The sequence below is a fragment of the Esox lucius genome, chromosome 1 (assembly GCF_011004845.1).
Source record: "Esox lucius isolate fEsoLuc1 chromosome 1, fEsoLuc1.pri, whole genome shotgun sequence".
Classification (NCBI taxonomy): Eukaryota; Metazoa; Chordata; class Actinopteri; order Esociformes; family Esocidae; genus Esox; species Esox lucius.
In genome coordinates, this window is record NC_047569.1 from 40,476,352 (window position 1) to 40,498,292 (window position 21,941).

At 45.8% G+C, this 21,941-nt stretch overlaps 1 protein-coding gene across 4 annotated transcripts in view; it reads left to right on the forward strand.

The window, feature by feature from the left end:
* The window catches only part of fndc3a (fibronectin type III domain containing 3A), a 94,190-nt gene that overhangs the window by 51,416 nt on the left and 20,833 nt on the right, over window positions 1-21,941 (forward strand). For all 4 annotated transcript variants that reach the window (XM_029119395.2, XM_029119396.2, XM_029119397.2 and 1 more), the window contains 13 exons: window positions 3,728-3,804; window positions 4,193-4,439; window positions 4,607-4,873; window positions 6,751-6,809; window positions 8,233-8,402; window positions 9,192-9,251; window positions 10,800-10,941; window positions 13,362-13,540; window positions 15,624-15,795; window positions 16,168-16,254; window positions 17,926-18,064; window positions 18,571-18,639; window positions 19,507-19,625. In XM_029119395.2, coding sequence (XP_028975228.2) covers window positions 3,728-3,804; window positions 4,193-4,439; window positions 4,607-4,873; window positions 6,751-6,809; window positions 8,233-8,402; window positions 9,192-9,251; window positions 10,800-10,941; window positions 13,362-13,540; window positions 15,624-15,795; window positions 16,168-16,254; window positions 17,926-18,064; window positions 18,571-18,639; window positions 19,507-19,625 — 1,787 coding nt within the window. The remainder of the gene's footprint in view (window positions 1-3,727; window positions 3,805-4,192; window positions 4,440-4,606; window positions 4,874-6,750; window positions 6,810-8,232; window positions 8,403-9,191; window positions 9,252-10,799; window positions 10,942-13,361; window positions 13,541-15,623; window positions 15,796-16,167; window positions 16,255-17,925; window positions 18,065-18,570; window positions 18,640-19,506; window positions 19,626-21,941) is intronic.

Genomic DNA, 21,941 nt, shown 5'->3' on the forward strand with positions numbered 1-21,941 from the left:
TGGTTCACCCAAATCAATTTTTATTTTATTTTAGTCTATACCCTGTAATCAGTTTATGGAGTATGAAGGGAAAGCGTGCTTTGATTTGGTTTCCCTGGCTTTGTTTCACCTGTATGTTTGTTTATGTGAGTGACTGACCCAGCGTTGTGTGTCCTGGGGTATTGTCACTGTGACCTGTCGTCTCCGTTGAAGGCCGCCCGGATATGGGTTGATTAGGTCTGCAGTGTTCTCTGCTAGCGCTATGCTACTCCGCTGGATGAGTCCTGGCTGCTGACTGATATGGGTTGAATAGGTCTGCAGTGTTCTCTGCTAGCGCTATGCTACTCCGCTGGATGAGTCCTGGCTGCTGACTGATATGGGTTGATTAGGTCTGCAGTGTTCTCTGCTAGCGCTATGCTACTCCGCTGGATGAGTCCTGGCTGCTGACTGATATGGGTTGATTAGGTCTGCAGTGTTCTCTGCTAGCGCTATGCTACTCCGCTGGATGAGTCCTGGCTGCTGACTGATATCGATTGATTAGGTCTGCTGTGTTCTCTGCTAGCGCTATGCCGCTACGCTATGCTAAGACGATGGTGACTCGCTTTTATTACTCATTTATAGAATCAGTTTTAACCTTTAATATGATGTTTTGGTAAGAACAGACTAAACAACATTGTGAAACAGAGCAGTAAGATTATTGGTTTTCGCTTAATGAGCCTAACCGACCTTTATCAGACACGTGTCCTACGCATGGCACGGTCCGTTCTGACAGACTCCCAACACCCCTTATTTGATGACTTTCATATTCTTCCCTCAGTACCAATAGGTTCTGTTGTTTTGTGAGCTGAACTTGAAGAGCTAGTTGTAGATTGGAGAGTGGTGGTATTGATTAACCAACATGCTAGAATTCTTTAGCATTGTTTAAAGTCCTAGATCAAAACAAATTATATTTTCGTTAAAAGTACAACAATTTGACCAATTGCTTAAAAGCACAAACAGTGAAAATAAGGCAACATGTTAAAATCTTATTGTATTATTTTTTTTTTTTACATTTCATTCAACCACTTAATAAAGTTGTTTTAAAAGCTCTTCACATGTCTCTGTTTTTAGAAGAATTCAGTGTAATTTTGAATATCATGGGCTACCTTTATTCTTATTTTTCTACCTTCAATGTGAATGGAAACTCTGATGCCTGGACAATCGATAGGGGTGTTTTGTGTGTGTGTGTGTTTAGTGTATGTATGTTGTGTTGGACTTTGGTTGTTGCATTTACCACCTAGGAGGAAGACATTGTGTGATAAACAGTGCCAGCTAGGCAGAGCCCGCCCTCTAACATCTTCCCCCTCCCTCCCTCTGTCCTACTCTGCTGAGCTGTCAGTTTCTCATAGGTGGTGTTCTAGGCAGCATTCCAAATGGCACCCTTTTCCCCCCTGCTATCTTAGAAAAATACCACTCCAAAGGGAACAGGGTGACATTTGGAACACACATGCAGCTTGTGTTTCTTACAAAGGTCTTCACGGTGCTGTTCCCCAGGTCTCTATTCTAGTGGTCTTCACTGTACTGATCCCCAGGTCTCTATTCTAGTGGTCTTCACTGTACTGTTCCCCAGGTCTCTATTCTAGTGGTCTTCACGGTGCTGTTCCCCAGGTCTCTATTCTAGTGGTCTTCACTGTACTGTTCCCCAGGTCTCTATTCTAGTGGTCTTCACTGTACTGTTCCCCAGGTCTCTATTCTAGTGGTCTTCACTGTACTGTTCCCCAGGTCTCTATTCTAGTGGTCTTCACTGTACTGTTCCCCAGGTCTCTATTCTAGTGGTCTTCACTGTACTGTTCCCCAGGTCTCTATTCTAGTGGTCTTCACTGTACTGTTCCCCAGGTCTCTATTCTAGTGGTCTTCACGGTGCTGTTCCCCAGGTCTCTATTCTAGTGGTCTTCACTGTACTGTTCCCCAGGTCTCTATTCTAGTGGTCTTCACGGTGCTGTTCCCCAGGTCTCTATTCTAGTGGTCTTCACGGTGCTGTTCCCCAGGTCTCTATTCTAGTGGTCTTTATTGTACTGTTCCCCAGGTCTCTATTCTAGTGGTCTTTATTGTACTGTTTCCCAGGTCTCTATTCTAGTGGTCTTCAATGTGCTGTTCCCCAGGTCTCTATTCTAGTGGTCTTCACGGTGCTGTTCCCCAGGTCTCTATTCTAGTGGTCTTTATTGTACTGTTTCCCAGGTCTCTATTCTAGTAGTCTTTATTGTACTGTTTCCCAGGTCTCTATTCTAGTGGTCTTCAATGTGCTGTTACCCAGGTCTCTGTTCTAGAGGTCTTCACTGTGCGGTTCCCCAGATCTCTGTTCTTCTTATGGCAGCAGGTGGAACTGTTTAGAACACAGGCTGCACTGTCCTGGAACTGAATAGCTCCAACAGCTTGAACTAACCTGACACTTTAAAATGTTCATGTCCAAAGTGTCCTGAATCAGACCCGATCTGAAAGACAAAAAGTAGTGTTGTTCATGTCAGGAGTATAACTCTGGACCTATTAATTTCAACCCTGTAATTTGGGGGTATTTAGACCTGGGTAACATTAATGATGAGGTGGAACAGAAAACACACAGGCTCCGCTCCGGTCCTTATAGGGTAACAGTTGAATAGCCCTGTTATCAGCATTGGATGGAAGGAATTTCAACGTTTGATAGATCAAGCTTGTCTCTCTCTGCATCTGTCTCTATATACCTCTGCATCTGTCTCTATATACCTCTGCATGTGTCTCTATATACCTCTGCATGTGTCTCTATATACCTCTGCATCTGTCTCTATATACCTCTGCATGTGTCTCTATATACCTCTGCATGTGTCTCTATATACCTCTGCATGTGTCTCTATATACCTCTGCATGTGTCTCTATATACCTCTGCATGTGTCTCTATATACCTCTGCATGTGTCTCTATATACCTCTGTATCTGTCTCTATATACCTCTGTATCTGTCTCTATATACCTCTGCATCTGTCTCTATATACCTCTGCATCTGTCTCTATATACCTCTGCATCTGTCTCTATATACCTCTGCATGTGTCTCTATATACCTCTGCATGTGTCTCCATATACCTCTGCATGTGTCTCCATATACCTCTGCATGTGTCTCCATATACCTCTGCATGTGTCTCCATATACCTCTGCATGTGTCTCCATATACCTCTGCATGTGTCTCCATATACCTCTGCATGTGTCTCCATATACCTCTGCATGTGTCTCCATATACCTCTGCATGTGTCTCTATATACCTCTGCATGTGTCTCCATATACCTCTGCATGTGTCTCCATATACCTCTGCATGTGTCTCCATATACCTCTGCATGTGTCTCCATATACCTCTGCATGTGTCTCCATATACCTCTGCATGTGTCTCCATATACCTCTGCATGTGTCTCTATATACCTCTGCATCTGTCTCTATATACCTCTGCATCTGTCTCTATATACCTCTGCATGTGTCTCCATATACCTCTGCATCTGTCTCTATATACCTCTGCATGTGTCTCCATATACCTCTGCATGTGTCTCCATATACCTCTGCATGTGTCTCCATATACCTCTGCATGTGTCTCCATATACCTCTGCATGTGTCTCTATATACCTCTGCATGTGTCTCTTGAGTCTTTCTATTCTGTCATCGTTATCATTTTGTCCCCTTATTTAGTTGGTTCTAATTGTGTTTCTCTCCTCTGTCCTCCATTCCTCTCCTCCCTCCCTCCTACTCCTCCAGGTCCTGCTCAGGTACCCATGATGTCTCCTAATGGTTCAGTGCCTCCAATATATGTGCCTCCTGGATACGTTTCACAGGTACGCTCTCCCCTTTTCTCTTACCTGTTTTCTTGTCTCTCCCCTTTTCTCTCACCTGTTTTCTTGTCTCTCCCCTTTTCTCTCCCCTTGTTCACCTAGCTCTCCCCTATTCTCTTGTCTCTGCACATTTCTCTCCCCTGCTGTCCACCCTCTTCTCTCCCTTATTCTCCTGTCTCCACCCTTTTCTCTCCCCCATTCTTCTCTCTACACTTTTCTCTCCCCCAGTCCTCGTCCCTCCCCTTCTCCATCCCCCATTTTCCTGTCTCCCCTTATTTTTTTTCCATTCACATTTTCCAGTACCCTTCCCCTCTCAGGAAATGTCTTTAACATGCTACAAATGCTCAGGATCACTCAACATCTGATTTCCCCTCATCTGCCCCCCCCCCAGATTATAGAGGAGAATGGAGTCCGTCGTGTTCTGGTGTTACCTCAGCAACCAGAGTTCCACCCCGGGGGCCACTCCCCACTGCACCACCCCCCTCCTCCCCCCCATGCCCACCTCCCCACCTTCATCCCCCACCACCCCATGATGCCTCACCCACCCCACATCTACAGCAGCATGGCCGGGGGTGTTGGGGACATGGGCTCCCAGTACATACCGCAGTACCACCCAGCCCACATCTATTCAGAGCAGGGTGAGTAGACACAATGTAGTGTACACTAGTACATTACACTAGTACACTACACAGTATACTCTATTATACTACAATAGTTCACTACTTTTATGTCCGCCTGCCTGTCCAATGAGAATCTGTCCGCCTGCCTGTCCAATCAGAATGTGTCTGTCCCTCTTCCCCATTAGTCTCGACAGATCCTCACTCCCCACACGGCCGTCCTCTGCCGTTCGCCCACCGCGATGAGAGGGCCAGCAAGACGTATGAGCGCCTGCAGAAAAAGCTCAAGGACCGTCAGGGCGGGGAGCGTGGAGGGCAAATGAAGGACAGCCCCCCTCCCTCACCCCAGAAGAGTGGCAGCAGCCCCCCCTCCATGGACAACGTCCACAACGGGGTGGGGGGAAAGGGGCTTGAGGCTGAACACGGACAGACCAGCCGGGGTCCAGAGGCTACAGGTAGGCAGGGGCCATCAGTCTACATTCCAGATGCCTTTGTTCTGGCGCTCACAGAGAAGGGTGTTTGGCTGCAGGAAGACCGACACCAGCGTGGGTCGATGCAGTCAAACACAACCCAGAGAACTTAACGGTGCTTCAGAAAACCAGGATAGACTGTCAACCTTAATGTTGTGTGTCGCTTCTGTGAACATGCACATATTCACAGAAAATATTCACCCCCTTGGACTTTTTGCCACTAATCAACACAAAAAGTCCATAATGTCAGAATGAAAAATTAAATCTGCAATTATTTTTATTTGCAAATACAAAAAGGTATTTACAAATGTTAAATGCGGAACACTTGAAAGAGCTCTGGTGTAACTAATTGCCTATAGAAGTCACATAATTAATAGTCCAGCTATGTGCATTCAAGGTCATAATGTTAAATACCTGTCTCTGGGAGGGTCCCACAGTTGTTTTGTAGAATTCCTAAATAAAATGCTGTCAGGAAGATGCAAAATAAATAAGCAAAATAGAGCTTTTTGGCCTCAAGACTAAGCACTATGTTTGTTTGGTACATGTTATCACATCATCGCAAAGGACACAATCATCCCAAAGGACATGATGCTGGTGGCAGCATCATGCTATGGGGATGCTTCTAAGCTGCAGGGAGACTAGTCCGGATTGAGGGAGAAACAAACGGAGCTGTAACATTCTGTCCTTTCTGCTGTGGTGAAACATTCTGGCGTCAGGGACTGATCTTCTTTTCTTTGCTGAAGTGTAGCTGACCTGGCATGTTGGGTGGCTGTGTTTCTGAGTAGGGGAGGAGAGCCCTCATTATCCCCAACAGCTGGTGTGACAGAGGGGGAAGTGAGTGTTCTCTAACAGGGCCCTATCAAGTGCCAGCATTACTCTTGATTACAGCAGATCTGACTGCTCGTTAATCAACCCTAACCCCTGCTGCATGGAGGACTAAATACTAATCTTTCTTAGACACGCCAGTTCATTACTAAATATTCAGCTTTCTTAGACATGCCAGTTCATTACTAAATATTCAGCTTTCTTAGACATGCCAGTTCATTACTAAATATTCAGCTTCCTTAGACACGCCAGTTCATTACACAATATTCAGCTTTCTTAGACACGCCAGTTCATTACACAATATTCAGCTTTCTTAGACATGCCAGTTCATCACTAAATATTCAGCTTCGTTAGACATGCCAGTTCACTACTAAATATTCAGCTTCGTTAGACATGCCAGTTCACTACTAAATATTCAGCTTCGTTAGACATGCCAGTTCACTACTAAATATTCAGCTTCGTTAGACATGCCAGTTCACTACTAAATATTCAGCTTCGTTAGACACCCCAGTTCACTACTAAATATTCAGCTTCGTTAGACACGCCAGTTCATTACTAAATATTCAGCTTTCTTAGACATGCCAGTTCATCACTAAATATTCAGCTTCGTTAGACATGCCAGTTCATCACTAAATATTCAGCTTCGTTAGACATGCCAGTTCATTACTAAATATTCAGCTTCGTTAGACACGCCAGTTCACTACTAAATATTCAGCTTCGTTAGACATGCCCGTTCATTACCAAATGTTCAGCTTCGTTAGACAATTACCTTTAAGGACCTAGCACAGGAGTGTGTAGGCAGAGGTTCTACCTTTCTGACTTAACGTTTTAGTACCTTTTAGTTGCTGTTCCAGCGCTTTATAACTTCACAATCTAGGCCACATCAGCTGTTGGAGTCCCCCTGGGGTCTGTCCTGTGTCTTTCTAGTACATGAATGCTGTGCTGTACTGCAGCTCTGTCCTGCAGTGTGTATAGGTGTAGTTATGATGATGATTACTGTGAGTTATATGACAACTTGTGTGTGTCTGTGTGTGTAGAGCTGGATGCAGAGACCCAGGCCCTGCAAGCCCTTCTGAACACCATTAGTAAACCAGCAGTAAGTATCTGTCTCCATGCACTGTACATCTTTCATAGAAGTGCCTGACAACAGATGTGTAAATCTGAGGGTCATATGCTGCTAATGTCTTATTAATGACATAGTAACACACAGGCACATGTTGTTTGTCTTGAAGGTAAGGTGTTGCTGACTGCTGTTTTTTATGTTAAGACCTGCAGTCAGCACAACATTAAGAATCATCCATGTCCCCAGAACCATTATACATCAACAGTCAGCACAGCGTTAAGAATCATCCATGTCCCCAGAACCATTAAACATCAACAGTCAGCACAGCATTAAGAATCATCCATGTCCCCAGAACCATTATACATCAACAGTCAGCACAGCATTAAGAATCATCCATGTCCCCAGAACCATTAAACATCAACAGTCAGCACAGCATTAAGAATCATCCATGTCCCCAGAACCATTATACATCAACAGTCAGCACAGCATTAAGAATCATCCATGTCCCCAGAACCATTATACATCAACAGTCAGCACAGCTTTAAGATACATCCCTGTCCCCAGAACCATTTACGCAATGGTACACACACACACACGGACAGTCACAAAAACACTCACAAACACAGCATTGGTTTGTGTACCTGTTTTTGGTGATCAGCTCCCTCTCTTGGTTTGGTCAGGGAAGTGCATCTTGGCTTTAGTACAATTTGTAACCAAACACCCCTCCACACAAACACTCACACACAAAACGAACCATTTGTTTCAGTGAGACAGAGAATCGTTCTGATTAAGTTTAGATCTGGGATCAAGGGAGACAAAGAGAGAGGTAATGTTATTGATCTGATAAGGAATTAAATGATCTTTGTTTTGGATTATGAATACGTCTTTGTCCATCATCCTCTGGTAAATGAGTCTATCTCTCTGTCCAGAATCTTCTTTTGTTAAGAAGCTGAAGCAGATCAAAGCTTTAATGTTGGTCCACAGGCAGAAACACAACCTCTGTTTATTCAGACCATGTAGAACAGGGAGGATGGCCCTGTTCCTCAGACCATGTAGGAAGGTGAGGATGGCATTATTCCTCAGACCATGTAGGACGGGGAGGATGGCCCCGTTCCTCAGACCATGTAGGATGGGGAGGATGGCCTCGTTCCTCAGACCATGTAGGATGGGGAGGATGGCCTCGTTCCTCAGACCATGTAGGACAGGGAGGAGATGTTAGTTAACATGTAGCTTTCAGTGCAGTGGAGATGTTAGTTAACATGTAGCTTTCAGTGCAGTGGAGATGTTAGTTAACATGTAGCTTTCAGTGCAGTGGAGATGTTAGTTAACATGTAGCTTTCAGTGCAGTGGAGATGTTTTTTTAAGGTGCTGCTTTAGTCAGTGGAGCTGCCCTTCATCAAGAATGTTAGCGTGTAGTTCTGAATGTGTGACCCTGAGCCTCATCTTTGTGGTGCAGATCACAGACATCCAGGCCAGAGGGGCAGTGTTGAGCTGGGTGGCCCCAAGCAGAGGGCAGGGAGAAGGGGATAACCCCGAAAGAGACGCCCCCTCCTCCCTGGAGCCTCTCAGTTACGAAGTGTCCATATCCTACAACGGCAAGGGTGGAACGTATACCAGCGTGTACAGGTATGGAGAGTGTGTGTGTGTGTGTGTGTGTCTATACGGATATGGAGAGTGTGTGTGTGTGTGTGTGTGTGTATACGGGTATGGAGAGTGTGTGTGTGTGTGTGTGTGTGTGTGTGTGTGTGTGTGTGTGTGTGTGTGTGTCTATATGGGTATGGAGAGTGTGTGTGTGTGTCTATATGGGTATGGAGAGTGTGTGTGTGTGTCTATACGGGTATGGAGAGTGTGTGTGTGTGTGTGTGTGTCTATACGGGTATGGAGAGTGTGTGTGTGTGTCTATACGGGTATGGAGAGTGTGTGTGTGTGTGTGTGTGTGTGTGTCTATATGGGTATGGAGAGTGTGTGTGTGTGTGTGTGTCTATACGGGTATGGAGAGTGTGTGTGTGTGTGTGTGTGTCTATATGGGTATGGAGAGTGTGTGTGTGTGTGTGTGTGTGTGTGTGTGTGTGTGTGTGTGTCTACACGGGTATGGAGAGTGTGTGTGTGTGTCTATACGGGTATGGAGAGTGTGTGTGTGTGTGTCTATACGGGTATGGAGTGTGTGTGTGTGTGTGTGTGTGTGTCTATACGGGTATGGAGAGTGTGTGTGTGTGCGTTTATACAGGTATGGAGAGTGTGTGTGTAGAGGGGTATGTAGAGTGTGTGTGTGTGTGTGTGTGTGTGTGTGTGCGTTTATACGGGTATGGAGAGTGTGTGTGTGTGTCTATATGGTATGGAGAGTGTGTGTGTCTGTGTTGGAGTGTGTCTGATATATTTTCTGTAATGGGTTTGTTCTCTGGCCTTCTGTTCCAGTGGAGAAGAACTAAGTGCAACTTTAAAGGACTTGAGGCCAGCAACAGACTATCACGTCAGGTTGGTACAGAAACTGGCACCTGGCATTTCAGGCAGTGGTCTGCTGGATGTCATGCCAAGTGGGCCGTCACAACTGTTGTATAGCAAATAATTGTCTGAATAATATAGATCATTGCCTGAATGCTTGTTGGACTCATCCGTACCTGGACGTATAGCTTTATTAATGAACAAGCTCCATCAGCTTGTACCTATGCTAGACAGGCTGAGCAGCATAGCCTCCTGTGTTATGAATTAAAATCGATTGTGAATATTGTTGTTTTTCATTAGGCCACAAGGTAATGAATAAGAGTAATGTGAAAAGTCAGGTTACTCTGAGAAAGACAGCCGGTTGGTTTCAAAACATCAATCACCTGCCATCCTGTACATGTTCTACGATGGATTAAAATACACCACTTCCTTTTTTCTGATGCTGTAACTATTTATTGCATTGAATTAGTCCTTTTGGCATTTTCTTAATTTTTTCAGCCTTGGAAAGTATTTAAATGATCTTGCACTCATTTCAGACACTGATCACATTATTCAGCTCAAAGACACACATATATAAAGGTGCTGGTCATAAAATTTGAATATCATCAAAAAGTTGATTTATTTCAGTAATTCCATTCAAAAAGTGAAACTTCTATATTATATTCATTCATTACACACAGACTGATATATTTCAAGTGTTTATTTCTTTTAATTTAGTATCTCAGAAAATGTGAATATTGTGAAAAGGTTCAATATTGAAGACACCTGGTGCCACACTCTAATCAGCTAATTAACTCAAAACACCTGCAAAGGCCTTTAAATGGTCTCTCAGTACATCACTATGTATCACATTGATGGTACATCACTATGTATCACATTGATGGTACATCACTATGTATCACATTGATGGTACATCACTATGTATCACATTGATGGTACATCACTATGTATCACATTGATGGTACATCCCTATGTATCACATTGATGGTACATCACACTAATGATATATAACATAGTGTCACACTGATGTTACATCCCTATGTATCACATTGATGGTACATCCCTATGTATCACATTGATGGTACATCACACTAATGATATATAACATAGTGTCACACTGATGATACATCACTATGTATCACATTGATGATACATCACTATGTATCACATTGATGGTACATCACTATGTATCACATTGATGGTACATCACTATGTATCACATTGATGGTACATCACTATGTATCACATTGATGGTACATCACTATGTATCACATTGATGGTACATCACTATGTATCACATTGATGTTACATCACTATGTATCACATTGATGTTACATCACTATGTATCACATTGATGTTACATCACTATGTATCACATCGGGTTCTTTTAATATTATATTAAATGCAAGTACTTTAAACTAAGTGAATTTTAACTACTTTATATGGGCTTAAATAAAATGCCTGATGAATGTTATGAACCTTTACATAGTTTTAATAATATTGCTTCTTTTGTCGAAAGATGGGCCCATTGTGTGGAACAAGGTGTCATTGTGAATCATTGTGGTAATTGTTCCCTCCCAGGGTCGTGGCTGTGTGCCCATGTTTACAGGGAAGTCCATCAGAGCCTGTAGCCTTCACCACTCTGAGCTGTGAGCCAGACCCTCCCAGCCCCCCCAGGAAGGCCAGTGGGTCCAAGAGCAGCACCCTTGTCCTCCAGTGGAAGGTAGCCTACCCCTAACCCCAGTGGATCGACTGACCCGGCTGGGTTGACTCTCACCCCCTGACCCCGCTGGGTTGACTCTCACCCCCTGACCCCGCTGGGTTGACTCTCACCCCCTGACCCGGCTGCATTGACTCACCCCCTGACCCCGCTGGGTTGACTTCATAGGGTGCAGGCTAAAAGACAAAGCTACTAGCCCTGATCTATCATAGTACACTGCTACTAGCTCAGCTCTGTAATAGTACACTGCTACTGGTGCAGCTCTATAATATTTCACTAGCCCAGCTCTATAATATTACACTGCAACTAGCCCAGCTCTATAATAGTACACTGCTATTAGCGGAGCTCTATAATATTTCATTGCAACTAGCTCAGCTCTGTAATAGTACACTGCTACTGGCGCAGCTCTGTAATAGTACACTGATACTGGTGCAGCTCTGTAATATTTCACTAGCCCAGCTCTATAATATTACACTGCAACTAGCCCAGCTCTATAATAGTACACTGCTATTAGCGGAGCTCTATAATATTTCATTGCAAATAGCTCAGCTCTGTAATAGTACACTGCAACTGGCGCAGCTCTGTAATAGTACACTGCTACTGGTGCAGCTCTATAATAGTACACTGCAACGAGTGCAGCTCTATAATAGTACACTGCTACTAGCATAGCTCTACACTCACCTAAGGGATTATTAGGAACACCTGTTCAATTTCTCATTAATGCAATTATCTAATCAACCAATCACATGGCAGTTGCTTCAATGCATTTAGGGGTGTGGTCCTGGTCAAGACAATCTCCTGAACTCCAAACTGAATGTCAGAATGGGAAAGAAAGGTGATTTAAGCAATTTTGAGCGTGGCATGGTTGGTGCCAAACGGGCTGGTCTGAGTATTTCACAATCTGCTCAGTTACTGGGATTTTCACGGACAACCATTTCTAGGGTTTACAAAGAATGGTGTGAAAAGGGAAAAACATCCAGTATGCGGCAGTTCTGTGGGCGAAAATGCCTTGTTGATGCTAGAGGTCAGAGGAGAATGGGCCGACTGATTCAAGCTGATAGAAGAGCAACTTTGACTGAAATAAGCACTCGTTCCAACCGAGGTATGCAGCAAAGCATTTTTGAAGCCACAACACGCACAACCTTGAGGCGGATGGGCTACAACAGCAAAAGACCCCACCGGGTACCACTTATCTCCACTATAAATAGGAAAAAGAGGCTACAATTTGCACATGCTCACCAAAATTGGACAGTTTATGACTGGAAGAATGTTGCCTGGTCTGATGAGTCTCGATTTCTGTTGAGACATGCAGATGGTAGAGTCAGAATTTGGCGTAAACAGAATGAGAACATGGATCCATCATGCCTTTTTACCGCTGTGCAGGCTGGTGGTGGTGGTGATGTAATGGTGGGGGGGATGTTTTCTTGGCACACTTTAGGCCCCTTAGTGCCAATTGGGCATTGTTTAAATGCCATGGCCTACCTGAGCATTGTTTCTGACCATGTCCATCCCTTTATGACCACCATGTACCCATCCTCTGATGGCTACTTCCAGCAGGATAATGCACCATGTCACAAAGCTTGAATCATTTCAAATTGGTTTCTTGAACATGACAATGAGTTCACTGTACTGAAATGGCCCCCACAGTCACCAGATCTCCACCCAATAGAGCATCTTTTGGATGTGGTGGAACGGGAGCTTCGTGCCCTGGATGTGCATCCCACAAATCTCCATCAACTGCAGGATGCTATCCTATCAATATGGGCCAACATTTCTAAAGAATGCTTTCAGCACCTTGTTGAATCAATGCCACGTAGAATTAAGGCAGTTCTGAAGGCGAAAGGGGGTCAAACACAGTATTAGTATGGTGTTCCTAATAATCCTTTAGGTGAGTGTATAATATTACACTGCACTTAGCGCAGCTCTGTAATAGTACACTGCTACTGGCGCAGCTCTATAATAGTACACTGCTACTAGCGCAGCTCTATAATAGTACACTGCTACTAGCGCAGCTCTATAATAATACACTGCTACTAGCCCAGCTCTCTAATAGTACACTGCTACTAGCGCAACTCTATGATATTACACTGTAACTAGCCCAGCTCTATAATAGTACACTGCTACTAGCGCGGCTCTATAATATTACACTGCACTTAGTGCAGCTCTGTAATAGTACACTGCTACTGGTGGAGCTCTATAATAGTATACTTATACTAGTCCAGCTCTATAACAGTACTCTGCTACTACCGCAGCTCTATGACAGTACTCTGCTACTACCACAGCTCTATGACAGTACTCTGCTACTATCACAGCTCTATAACAGTACTCTGCTACTAGCAGTACTCTGCTCCAGCTGTCTAATAGTACACCTGATCTGCACAGTGAACATGATTGTGATGAACTGAGATGTCTTCCTTTCACAGGCTCCATGTGACAACGGATCCAAAATCCAAAACTACATCCTCCAGTGGGATGAGGGCAAAGGGACGGGGGTGTACGAGCAGTGCTACTACGGACCACAGAAGCAGTACCGGGTCACCAAGCTCTCCCCAGCTTCAAGATATTCCTTCCGCCTTGCAGCCAAAAACGACATGGGAGTCAGGTATGATGTGTTCTCTGTTACTGTGGTGACGAGGCTGGCCATTCAGGACTGCCTCTCTGTTACTGTGGTGACGAGGCTGGCCATTCAGGACTGCCTCTCTGTTACTGTGGTGACGAGGCTGGCCATTCAGGACTGCCTCTCTGTTACTGTGGTGACGAGGCTGGCCATTCAGGACTGCCTCTCTGTTACTGTGGTGACGAGGCTGGCCATTCAGGACTTCCTCTCTGTTACTGTGGTGACGAGGCTGGCCATTCAGGACTGCCTCTCTGTTACTGTGGTGACGAGGCTGGCCATTCAGGACTGCCTCTCTGTTACTGTGGTGATGAGGCTGGCCATTCAGGACTGCCACTCTGTTACTGTGGTGACGAGGCTGGCCATTCAGGACTGTCTCTCTGTTACTGTGGTGATGAGGCTGGCCATTCAGGACTGCCTCTCTGTTACTGTGGTGACGAGGCTGGCCATTCAGGACTGCCACTCTGTTACTGTGGTGACGAGGCTGGCCATTCAGGACTGCCACTCTGTTACTGTGGTGATGAGGCTGGCCATTCAGGACTGCCACTCTGTTACTGTGGTGACGAGGCTGGCCATTCAGGACTGTCTCTCTGTTACTGTGGTGATGAGGCTGGCCATTCAGGACTGCCTCTCTGTTACTGTGGTGACGAGGCTGGCCATTCAGGACTGCCACTCTGTTACTGTGGTGACGAGGCTGGCCATTCAGGACTGCCACTCTGTTACTGTGGTGACGAGGCTGGCCATTCAGGACTGTCTCTCTGTTACTGTGGTGACGAGGCTGGCCATTCAGGACTGTCTCTCTGTTACTGTGGTGACGAGGCTTGCCATTCAGGACTGCCACTCTGTTACTGTGGTGACGAGGCTGGCCATTCAGGACTGCCTCTCTGTTATGTGGTGACGAGGCTGGCCATTCAGGACTGCCTCTCTGTTATGTGGTGACGAGGCTGGCCATTCAGGACTGCCTCTCTGTTACTGTGGTGACGAGGCTGGCCATTCAGGACTGCTCTCTGAACCCCTCCAGACAAGAAGACCACTATCACTCACGCAAATATTCTAATCATTAGATTTTTAATCTTGGCTATGTAATTTAATTAAGGAAACAAATAATAATTCACATGATGTTGACTTTTCAACACACGTGACCCAGTTGTAGATAATCTGTCGTGCAGAGACAGCCTTCATGCATTCTTGACACCTAGCGCAGAATGCATAGACCGGTACAAGAGGAAAGACTTTCCAATTCATTACACCAGAGATTGTAGATGGCAGCAGGAAATGACAGGTCTGCACTCTTGTAATTCACTGATTCAGCCCAGCTGGGTCTTCATAAGGTCAGTTAGCATCATCAGCACAGTGTGGCTACATTATTGTTATTGTCACATGATCCTTGGATTTGTGTACGACCACATGTGACCATAAACCCAATTTCCTGTATGTGCCAAGGAAAGAATTTGTATCCAAACAAGCAAGTAAAAAAATATATATACATACTTGTCTTCTAAATATTTCTCGAAAACCGATAGCCTACCTTGGAAATAAGTCAGTTCCTATTGAAGTCTAAAATGTATTATATTGTGTTATAGTATTCCATTTGTCATCCTGCTCCAGTATAATTAACCATGAGCTGTTATTATGAGCAAGACAATTGAATTTTAGCTCCAAATTGATTTCCATAAAAAGGTTTCCTTAGCAAATGGAATACGCTTGTTACTCGCTTCCTCATATAATATCATGACACAATAATAAATAACTGTTTCTAACTCATTATAACTGACTAGCTAGCACATGGAAAGATATCATTCATTTTTATGTGTCTGTAGCATATTTCAATGCTTGCAGCTTTTAGCCCATAACCCAAAGGTTGCTGGTTTCAGACCCCACAGTAAAAAACAGAAAATAAATTGCTCTTCAGCAAGGCGGTTAGCCCTTTAAATCCCTCTTTCCTGCCTGGAGTCAAGTTATTCATTTATTTTACTGTAACATGTTATTTTGTTCTCTGTCTTTGACACACCACAAATTTGGAGAACAAATGTGTCTGATTGGTCCTTATTTGTCTCCTCACGGTCCCTAGTGAGTTCTCTGAGGTAGTGGACCTCTACACCTCCTGCAGTGTTCCCTCTCCGCCCCTGCCCCCTGAGCTGGTGAAGGCAGGGGTCACGTGGTTATGTCTGACATGGCAGAGACCCTCCGCTTCCCCCAAAGAGGATGACATCTACTACACCCTCGAGATGGACGACGATGAGGTATCAAATCCCAACATTAATATCTCTCCATTTCTCTGTTGTTTCAGTCTGTCATGTCCTTATTCAAACAGTCCCCTCTGATTCACACAGTCCCCTCTGATTCGCACAGTCCCCTCTGATTCGCACAGTCCCCTCTGATTCGCACAGTCCCCTCTGATTCGCACAGTCCCCTCTGATTCGCACAGTCCCCTCTGATTCGCACAGTCCCCTCTGATTCGAACAGTCCCCTCTGATTCGAACAGTCCCCTCTGATTCGAACAGTCCCCTCTGATTCGAACAGTCCCCTCTGATTCGAACAGTCCCCTCTGATTCGAACAGTCCCCTCTGATTCATAGTAGCTACATCCTGGATCTTATTGCGTCTCCTCCGCAGGGTTATGGCTTCCAGCCCCGTTATGACGGAGACGAGCGGTCCTGTACTGTCAAGAACCTGCACAGGAGCACAAAGTACAAGTTCAGGGTAAGATTCTCTGCAGGGCGGGGTGGGGTCAAGTGTGATGGGGCAGGCTTTGGTGGGATAGGTTGTGGCAGGGTTGGGTGGGTGGAGCCGAGTGTATTCTTTATTTTGTCAAAACTATATGCCTTTAATAGAACGATTTGGTAGAATTCTGAGGTAATGTTGTGTTTTTATAGGTTCTGCAGGCTACGTCTCAGTCTCAGCGCTCCATTTTTCTATTGAGTCAATGGCCTTCGGTCGTTCCAACTCTTTCCGTTCAGATTCTTTGCTTCCCTGTACTGTCGCTTCATTTTCTTTATTTTATCAGGGATCTGTTTGTTACATCGGATGAAAACCATAAAGAATCCTAAAGCAAACGATACACATCGGCTTTCGAATAGAACAACATGCCGCGTTTTCACACCACGTAACAGGTCAATCCGTAAACCCCGCCCTAAGTCCTAAAGTCCGGGGCGTGGCAACAAGTGAGAGCCGGGCTACTCAGGCATGGCCTAGAAAAACCCACAGGTAACCTCAGGAGAAATACAGGCTGCTCTGGAAAAAGATGGTGTGGTTGTTTCAAGGAGCACAATACCACAATACTTCAACAAAAACGTGATGTGTGGTTGAGTTGTCAGAAAGAAGCCTTTACTGCACCAATGCCATAAAAGCCCGGTTACAATATGCCTGACAACACCTTGACACGCCTCACAGCTTCTGGCACACTGTAATTTGGATTGATGAGACCAAAATGGAGAGGGGTCAACAAGGCCTATAGTGAAAAGAATACCATCCCCACTGTGAAGCATGGTGGTGGCTCACTGATGTTTTGGGGTGTGTGAGCTCTAAAGGCATGGGAAAGCTTGTGAAAATTGATGGGAAGATGAATGCAGCATGTTATCAGACAATACTGGCAGAGAATTTGCATTCCTCTGCATGAAAGCTGTGCATGGGATGCTCTTGGACTTTCCAGCATGACAATGACCATAATCACAAGGCCAAGTTGACTCTCCAGTGGTTACAGCAGAAAAAGGTCAAGGTTCTGGAGTGGCCATCACAGTCTCCTGATCTTAATATCATCCAGCCACTCTGGAGAGATCTCAAACATGCGGTTCATGCAAGACGACCAAAGACTTTGTGTGACCTGGAGGCATTTTTCCAAGACGACTGGGCAGCTATACCACCTGCAAGAATTCGGGGCCTCATAGACAACTATTACAAAAAACTGCACGCTGTCATTGATGCTAAAGTAGGCAATACACAGTATTAAGAACTAAGGATATGCAGACTTTTGAACAGGGGTCAGGTAATTTTCTTTGTTGCCATGTTTTATTTAATGATTGTGCCATTCTGTTATGACCTACACTTTAATGTAAATCCCATAAGAAATAAAATACATGTGTTTTGCCTGCTCACTCGTGTTTTTTCTTTTTTACAAATGGTCTCCAAGGGTATGCAAACTTTTGAGCCCAACTGTATGACATCAGTTATGACATTGACCCCATCTATGCCATCAGCTACTTCATCCATGACATCTGACTCTTGACTTACATTGAGTTCTATTCTGACTGTAGAAGTGGTTTCTCTACAACCCTGAGGGGCGCTGTGTAATATACTGTATAATAAGTATATGTAGTCTTTCCATGTCTTTGGTTGGGATTCATGACTGTTGCAGTGTGTACTCCCATCTTACAGGTGGCAGCATACAACACAGAGGGGAAGAGTAACCCCAGCCAGGTGGCGGAGTTCACCACGTGTCCAGACCGACCAGGTGGACCCTGTCGACCTGTGATTAAAGGCAGGGCACTGCCCACCTCCTTCAGACTGGCATGGGGTGAGCAGTGAACGGAGCTCTCTGGTTCAGATTTTCCTCAGGTTTCTTCTGGTCTGTGTCCCAAATACTACCCGTAAACTGTGCGCTACCGGAGCAGTTTTTTCAACCCCAGCCCTGGATGTACTGTTGGGGAACTGAGGGACTGCTGCGTTATGGTGGCACGTCCGATTGCGTCATTACACATGAAAGTGTCTTCCTGCGCAAGAGGAATCAATGCCATTATGTCTCAACATGAGGATGGAGGGAATGTGGTGCAGTTTGGTTGGATACATCCCCTTTCACTTCAAAGCCTCAGTTAGCTCCTTCACTAGGGCCCTTCATCACTAGGGCAGTTCATCACCTTCATCACTAGGGCCCTTCATCACTAGGGCAGTTCATCACCTTCATCGCTAGGGCCCTTCATCAGTAAAGTTAGGGTCCTTGAACAGACCTTCAGACAGCTTGATTCTAGGCAGACAGTGAAGTGTTAGGACTGACTTGACAGTGTTGTTTTATCCTCCTCCTAGAACCCCCTGAAGACAATGGAGGAGCAGAGGTTACCAAGTACGTGGTGGAGATCTCTGAGGGACTCAGCGGTAGGTATTAACTGGACAACAAAGCCCAGTCTGTCACAGTGAAGTACACAGTAACTTCCTGCTTCAAGGTTTCTAAGAGCCGCTTAAAAGGCAACGCCAGCTGTTGTTCAGTCCCTTCATAGAAGCACAAAGTAACTCGAAACAAAAAAACTGCTTACACTAGGATGTGAAGACTGACAATGTTGCTGTGCAAAAGCCGAAACCATCTTGATAACAATGATTTTCCAACAGTAGAAGATTCATAACTACTAAGAACAAGTTTATTTTATAGTCTGAGTGTGAGTTGGGGTACAGTGGGCCAGATTATTTAGTAGTGTTTGTTCCTCCAGGTTTGTCGTGGGAGTTGGGGTACAGTGGGCCAGATTATTTAGTAGTGTTTGTTCCTCCAGGTTTGTTGTGGGAGTTGGGGTACAGTGGGCCAGATTATTTAGTAGTGTTTGTTCCTCCAGGTTTGTCGTGGGAGTTGGGGTACAGTGGGCCAGATTATTTAGTAGTGTTTGTTCCTCCAGGTTTGTTGTGGGAGTTGGGGTACAGTGGGCCAGATTATTTAGTAGTGTTTGTTCCTCCAGGTTTGTTGTGGGAGTTGGGGTACAGTGGGCCAGATTATTTAGTAGTGTTTGTTCCTCCAGGTTTGTTGTGGGAGTTGGGGTACAGTGGGCCAGATTATTTAGTAGTGTTTGTTCCTCCAGGTTTGTTGTGGGAGTTGGGGTACAGTGGGCCAGATTATTTAGTAGTGTTTGTTCCTCCAGGTTTGTTGTGGGAGTTGGGGTACAGTGGGCCAGATTATTTAGTAGTGTTTGTTCCTCCAGGTTTGTTGTGGGAGTTGGGGTACAGTGGGCCAGATTATTTAGTGGTCTGTTCTTCCAGGTTTGTCGTGGGAGTTGGGGTACAGTGGGCCAGCCCTGGAACATCTGTGTGATGGTCTCCTGCCTGGCCATTCCTACCAGACCAGAGTTTACTGCATGAGCGAGGGGGGGCAGAGCCCGGTGAGTTACACCACGACACACACCGCCCCTGAACACGAATCACATCACAACAACACACACCGCCCCTGAACACGAATCACATCACAACAACACACACCGCCCCTGAACACGAATCACATCACAACAACACACACCGCCCCTGAACACGAATCACATCACAACAACACACACCGCCCCTGAACACGAATCACATCACAACAACACACACCGCCCCTGAACACGAATCACACCATAACAACACACACCGCCCCTGAACACGAATCACACCACAACAACACACACCGCCCCTGAACACGAATCACACCACAACAACACACACCGCCCCTGAACACGAATCACATCACAACAACACACACCGCCCCTGAACACGAATCACACCACAACAACACACACCGCCCCTGAACACGAATCACACCTCAACAACACACACCACCCCTGAACACGAATCACATCACAACAACACACACCACCCCTGAACACGAATCACACCTCAACAACACACACCGCCCCTGAACACGAATCACACCACAACAACACACACCGCCCCTGAACACGAATCACACCTCAACAACACACACCACCCCTGAACACGAATCACATCACAACAACACACACCGCCCCTGAACACGAATCACACCTCAACAACACACACCGCCCCTGAACACGAATCACACCTCAACAACACTCACCGCCCCTGAACACGAATCACATCACAACAACACACACCGCCCCTGAACACGAATCACATCACAACAACACACACCGCCCCTGAACACGAATCACACCTCAACAACACTCACCGCCCCTGAACACGAATCACACCACAACAACACACACCGCCCCTGAACACGAATCACACCACAACAACACACACCGCCCCTGAACACGAATCACACCACAACAACACACACTGCCCCTGAACACGAATCACACCTCAACAACACTCACCGCCCCTGAACACGAATCACATCACAACAACACACACTACTCCTGAACACAAATCACACCTCAACAACACACACTGCCCCTGAACACGAATCACACCACAACAACACACACCGCCCCTGAACATGAATCACACCACAACAACACACACCACCCCTGAACACTAATCACACCTCAACAACACACACCGCCCCTGAACACTAATCGCATCTCAACAACACACACCGCCCCTGAACACTAATCACACCATAACAACACACACCGCCCCTGAACACGAATCACACCACAACAACACACACCGCCCCTGAACACGAATCACACCACAACAACACACACCGCACCTGAACACGAATCACACCACAACAACACACACTGCCCCTGAACACGAATCACACCACAACAACACACACCGCCCCTGAACACGAATCACATCACAACAACACACACTGCCCCTGAACACTAATCACATCACAACAACACACACTGCCCCTGAACACTAATCGCACCTCAACAACACACACCACCCCCTGAACACTAATCACACCTCAACAACACACACCGCCCCTGAACACTAATCGCATCTCAACAACACACACCGCCCCTGAACACTAATCACACCACAACAACACACACCGCCCCTGAACACGAATCACACCACAACAACACACACCGCCCCTGAACACGAATCACACCACAACAACACACACCGCCCCTGAACACGAATCACACCACAACAACACACACCGCCCCTGAACACGAATCACACCACAACAACACACACCACCCCTGAACACTAATCACACCTCAACAACACACACCGCCCCTGAACACGAATCACACCACAACAACACACACCGCCCCTGAACACGAATCACATCACAACAACACACACTGCCCCTGAACACTAATCACATCACAACAACACACACTGCCCCTGAACACTAATCACATCACAACAACACACACTACCCCTGAACACTAATCGCACCTCAACAACACACACCACCCCCTGAACACTAATCACACCTCAACAACACACACCGCCCCTGAACACTAATCGCATCTCAACAACACACACCGCCCCTGAACACTAATCGCATCTCAACAACACACACCGCCCCTGAACACGAATCACACCACAACAACACACACCGCCCCTGAACACGAATCACACCACAACAACACACACCGCCCCTGAACACGAATCACACCACAACAACACACACCGCCCCTGAACACTAATCACACCTCAACAACACACACCGCCCCTGAACACTAATCGCATCTCAACAACACACACCGCCCCCAGAATGCTCACTGAAACACACGTTACAGAAATAACACAAGGCGAACACAAAAAAAAAAGCTTTC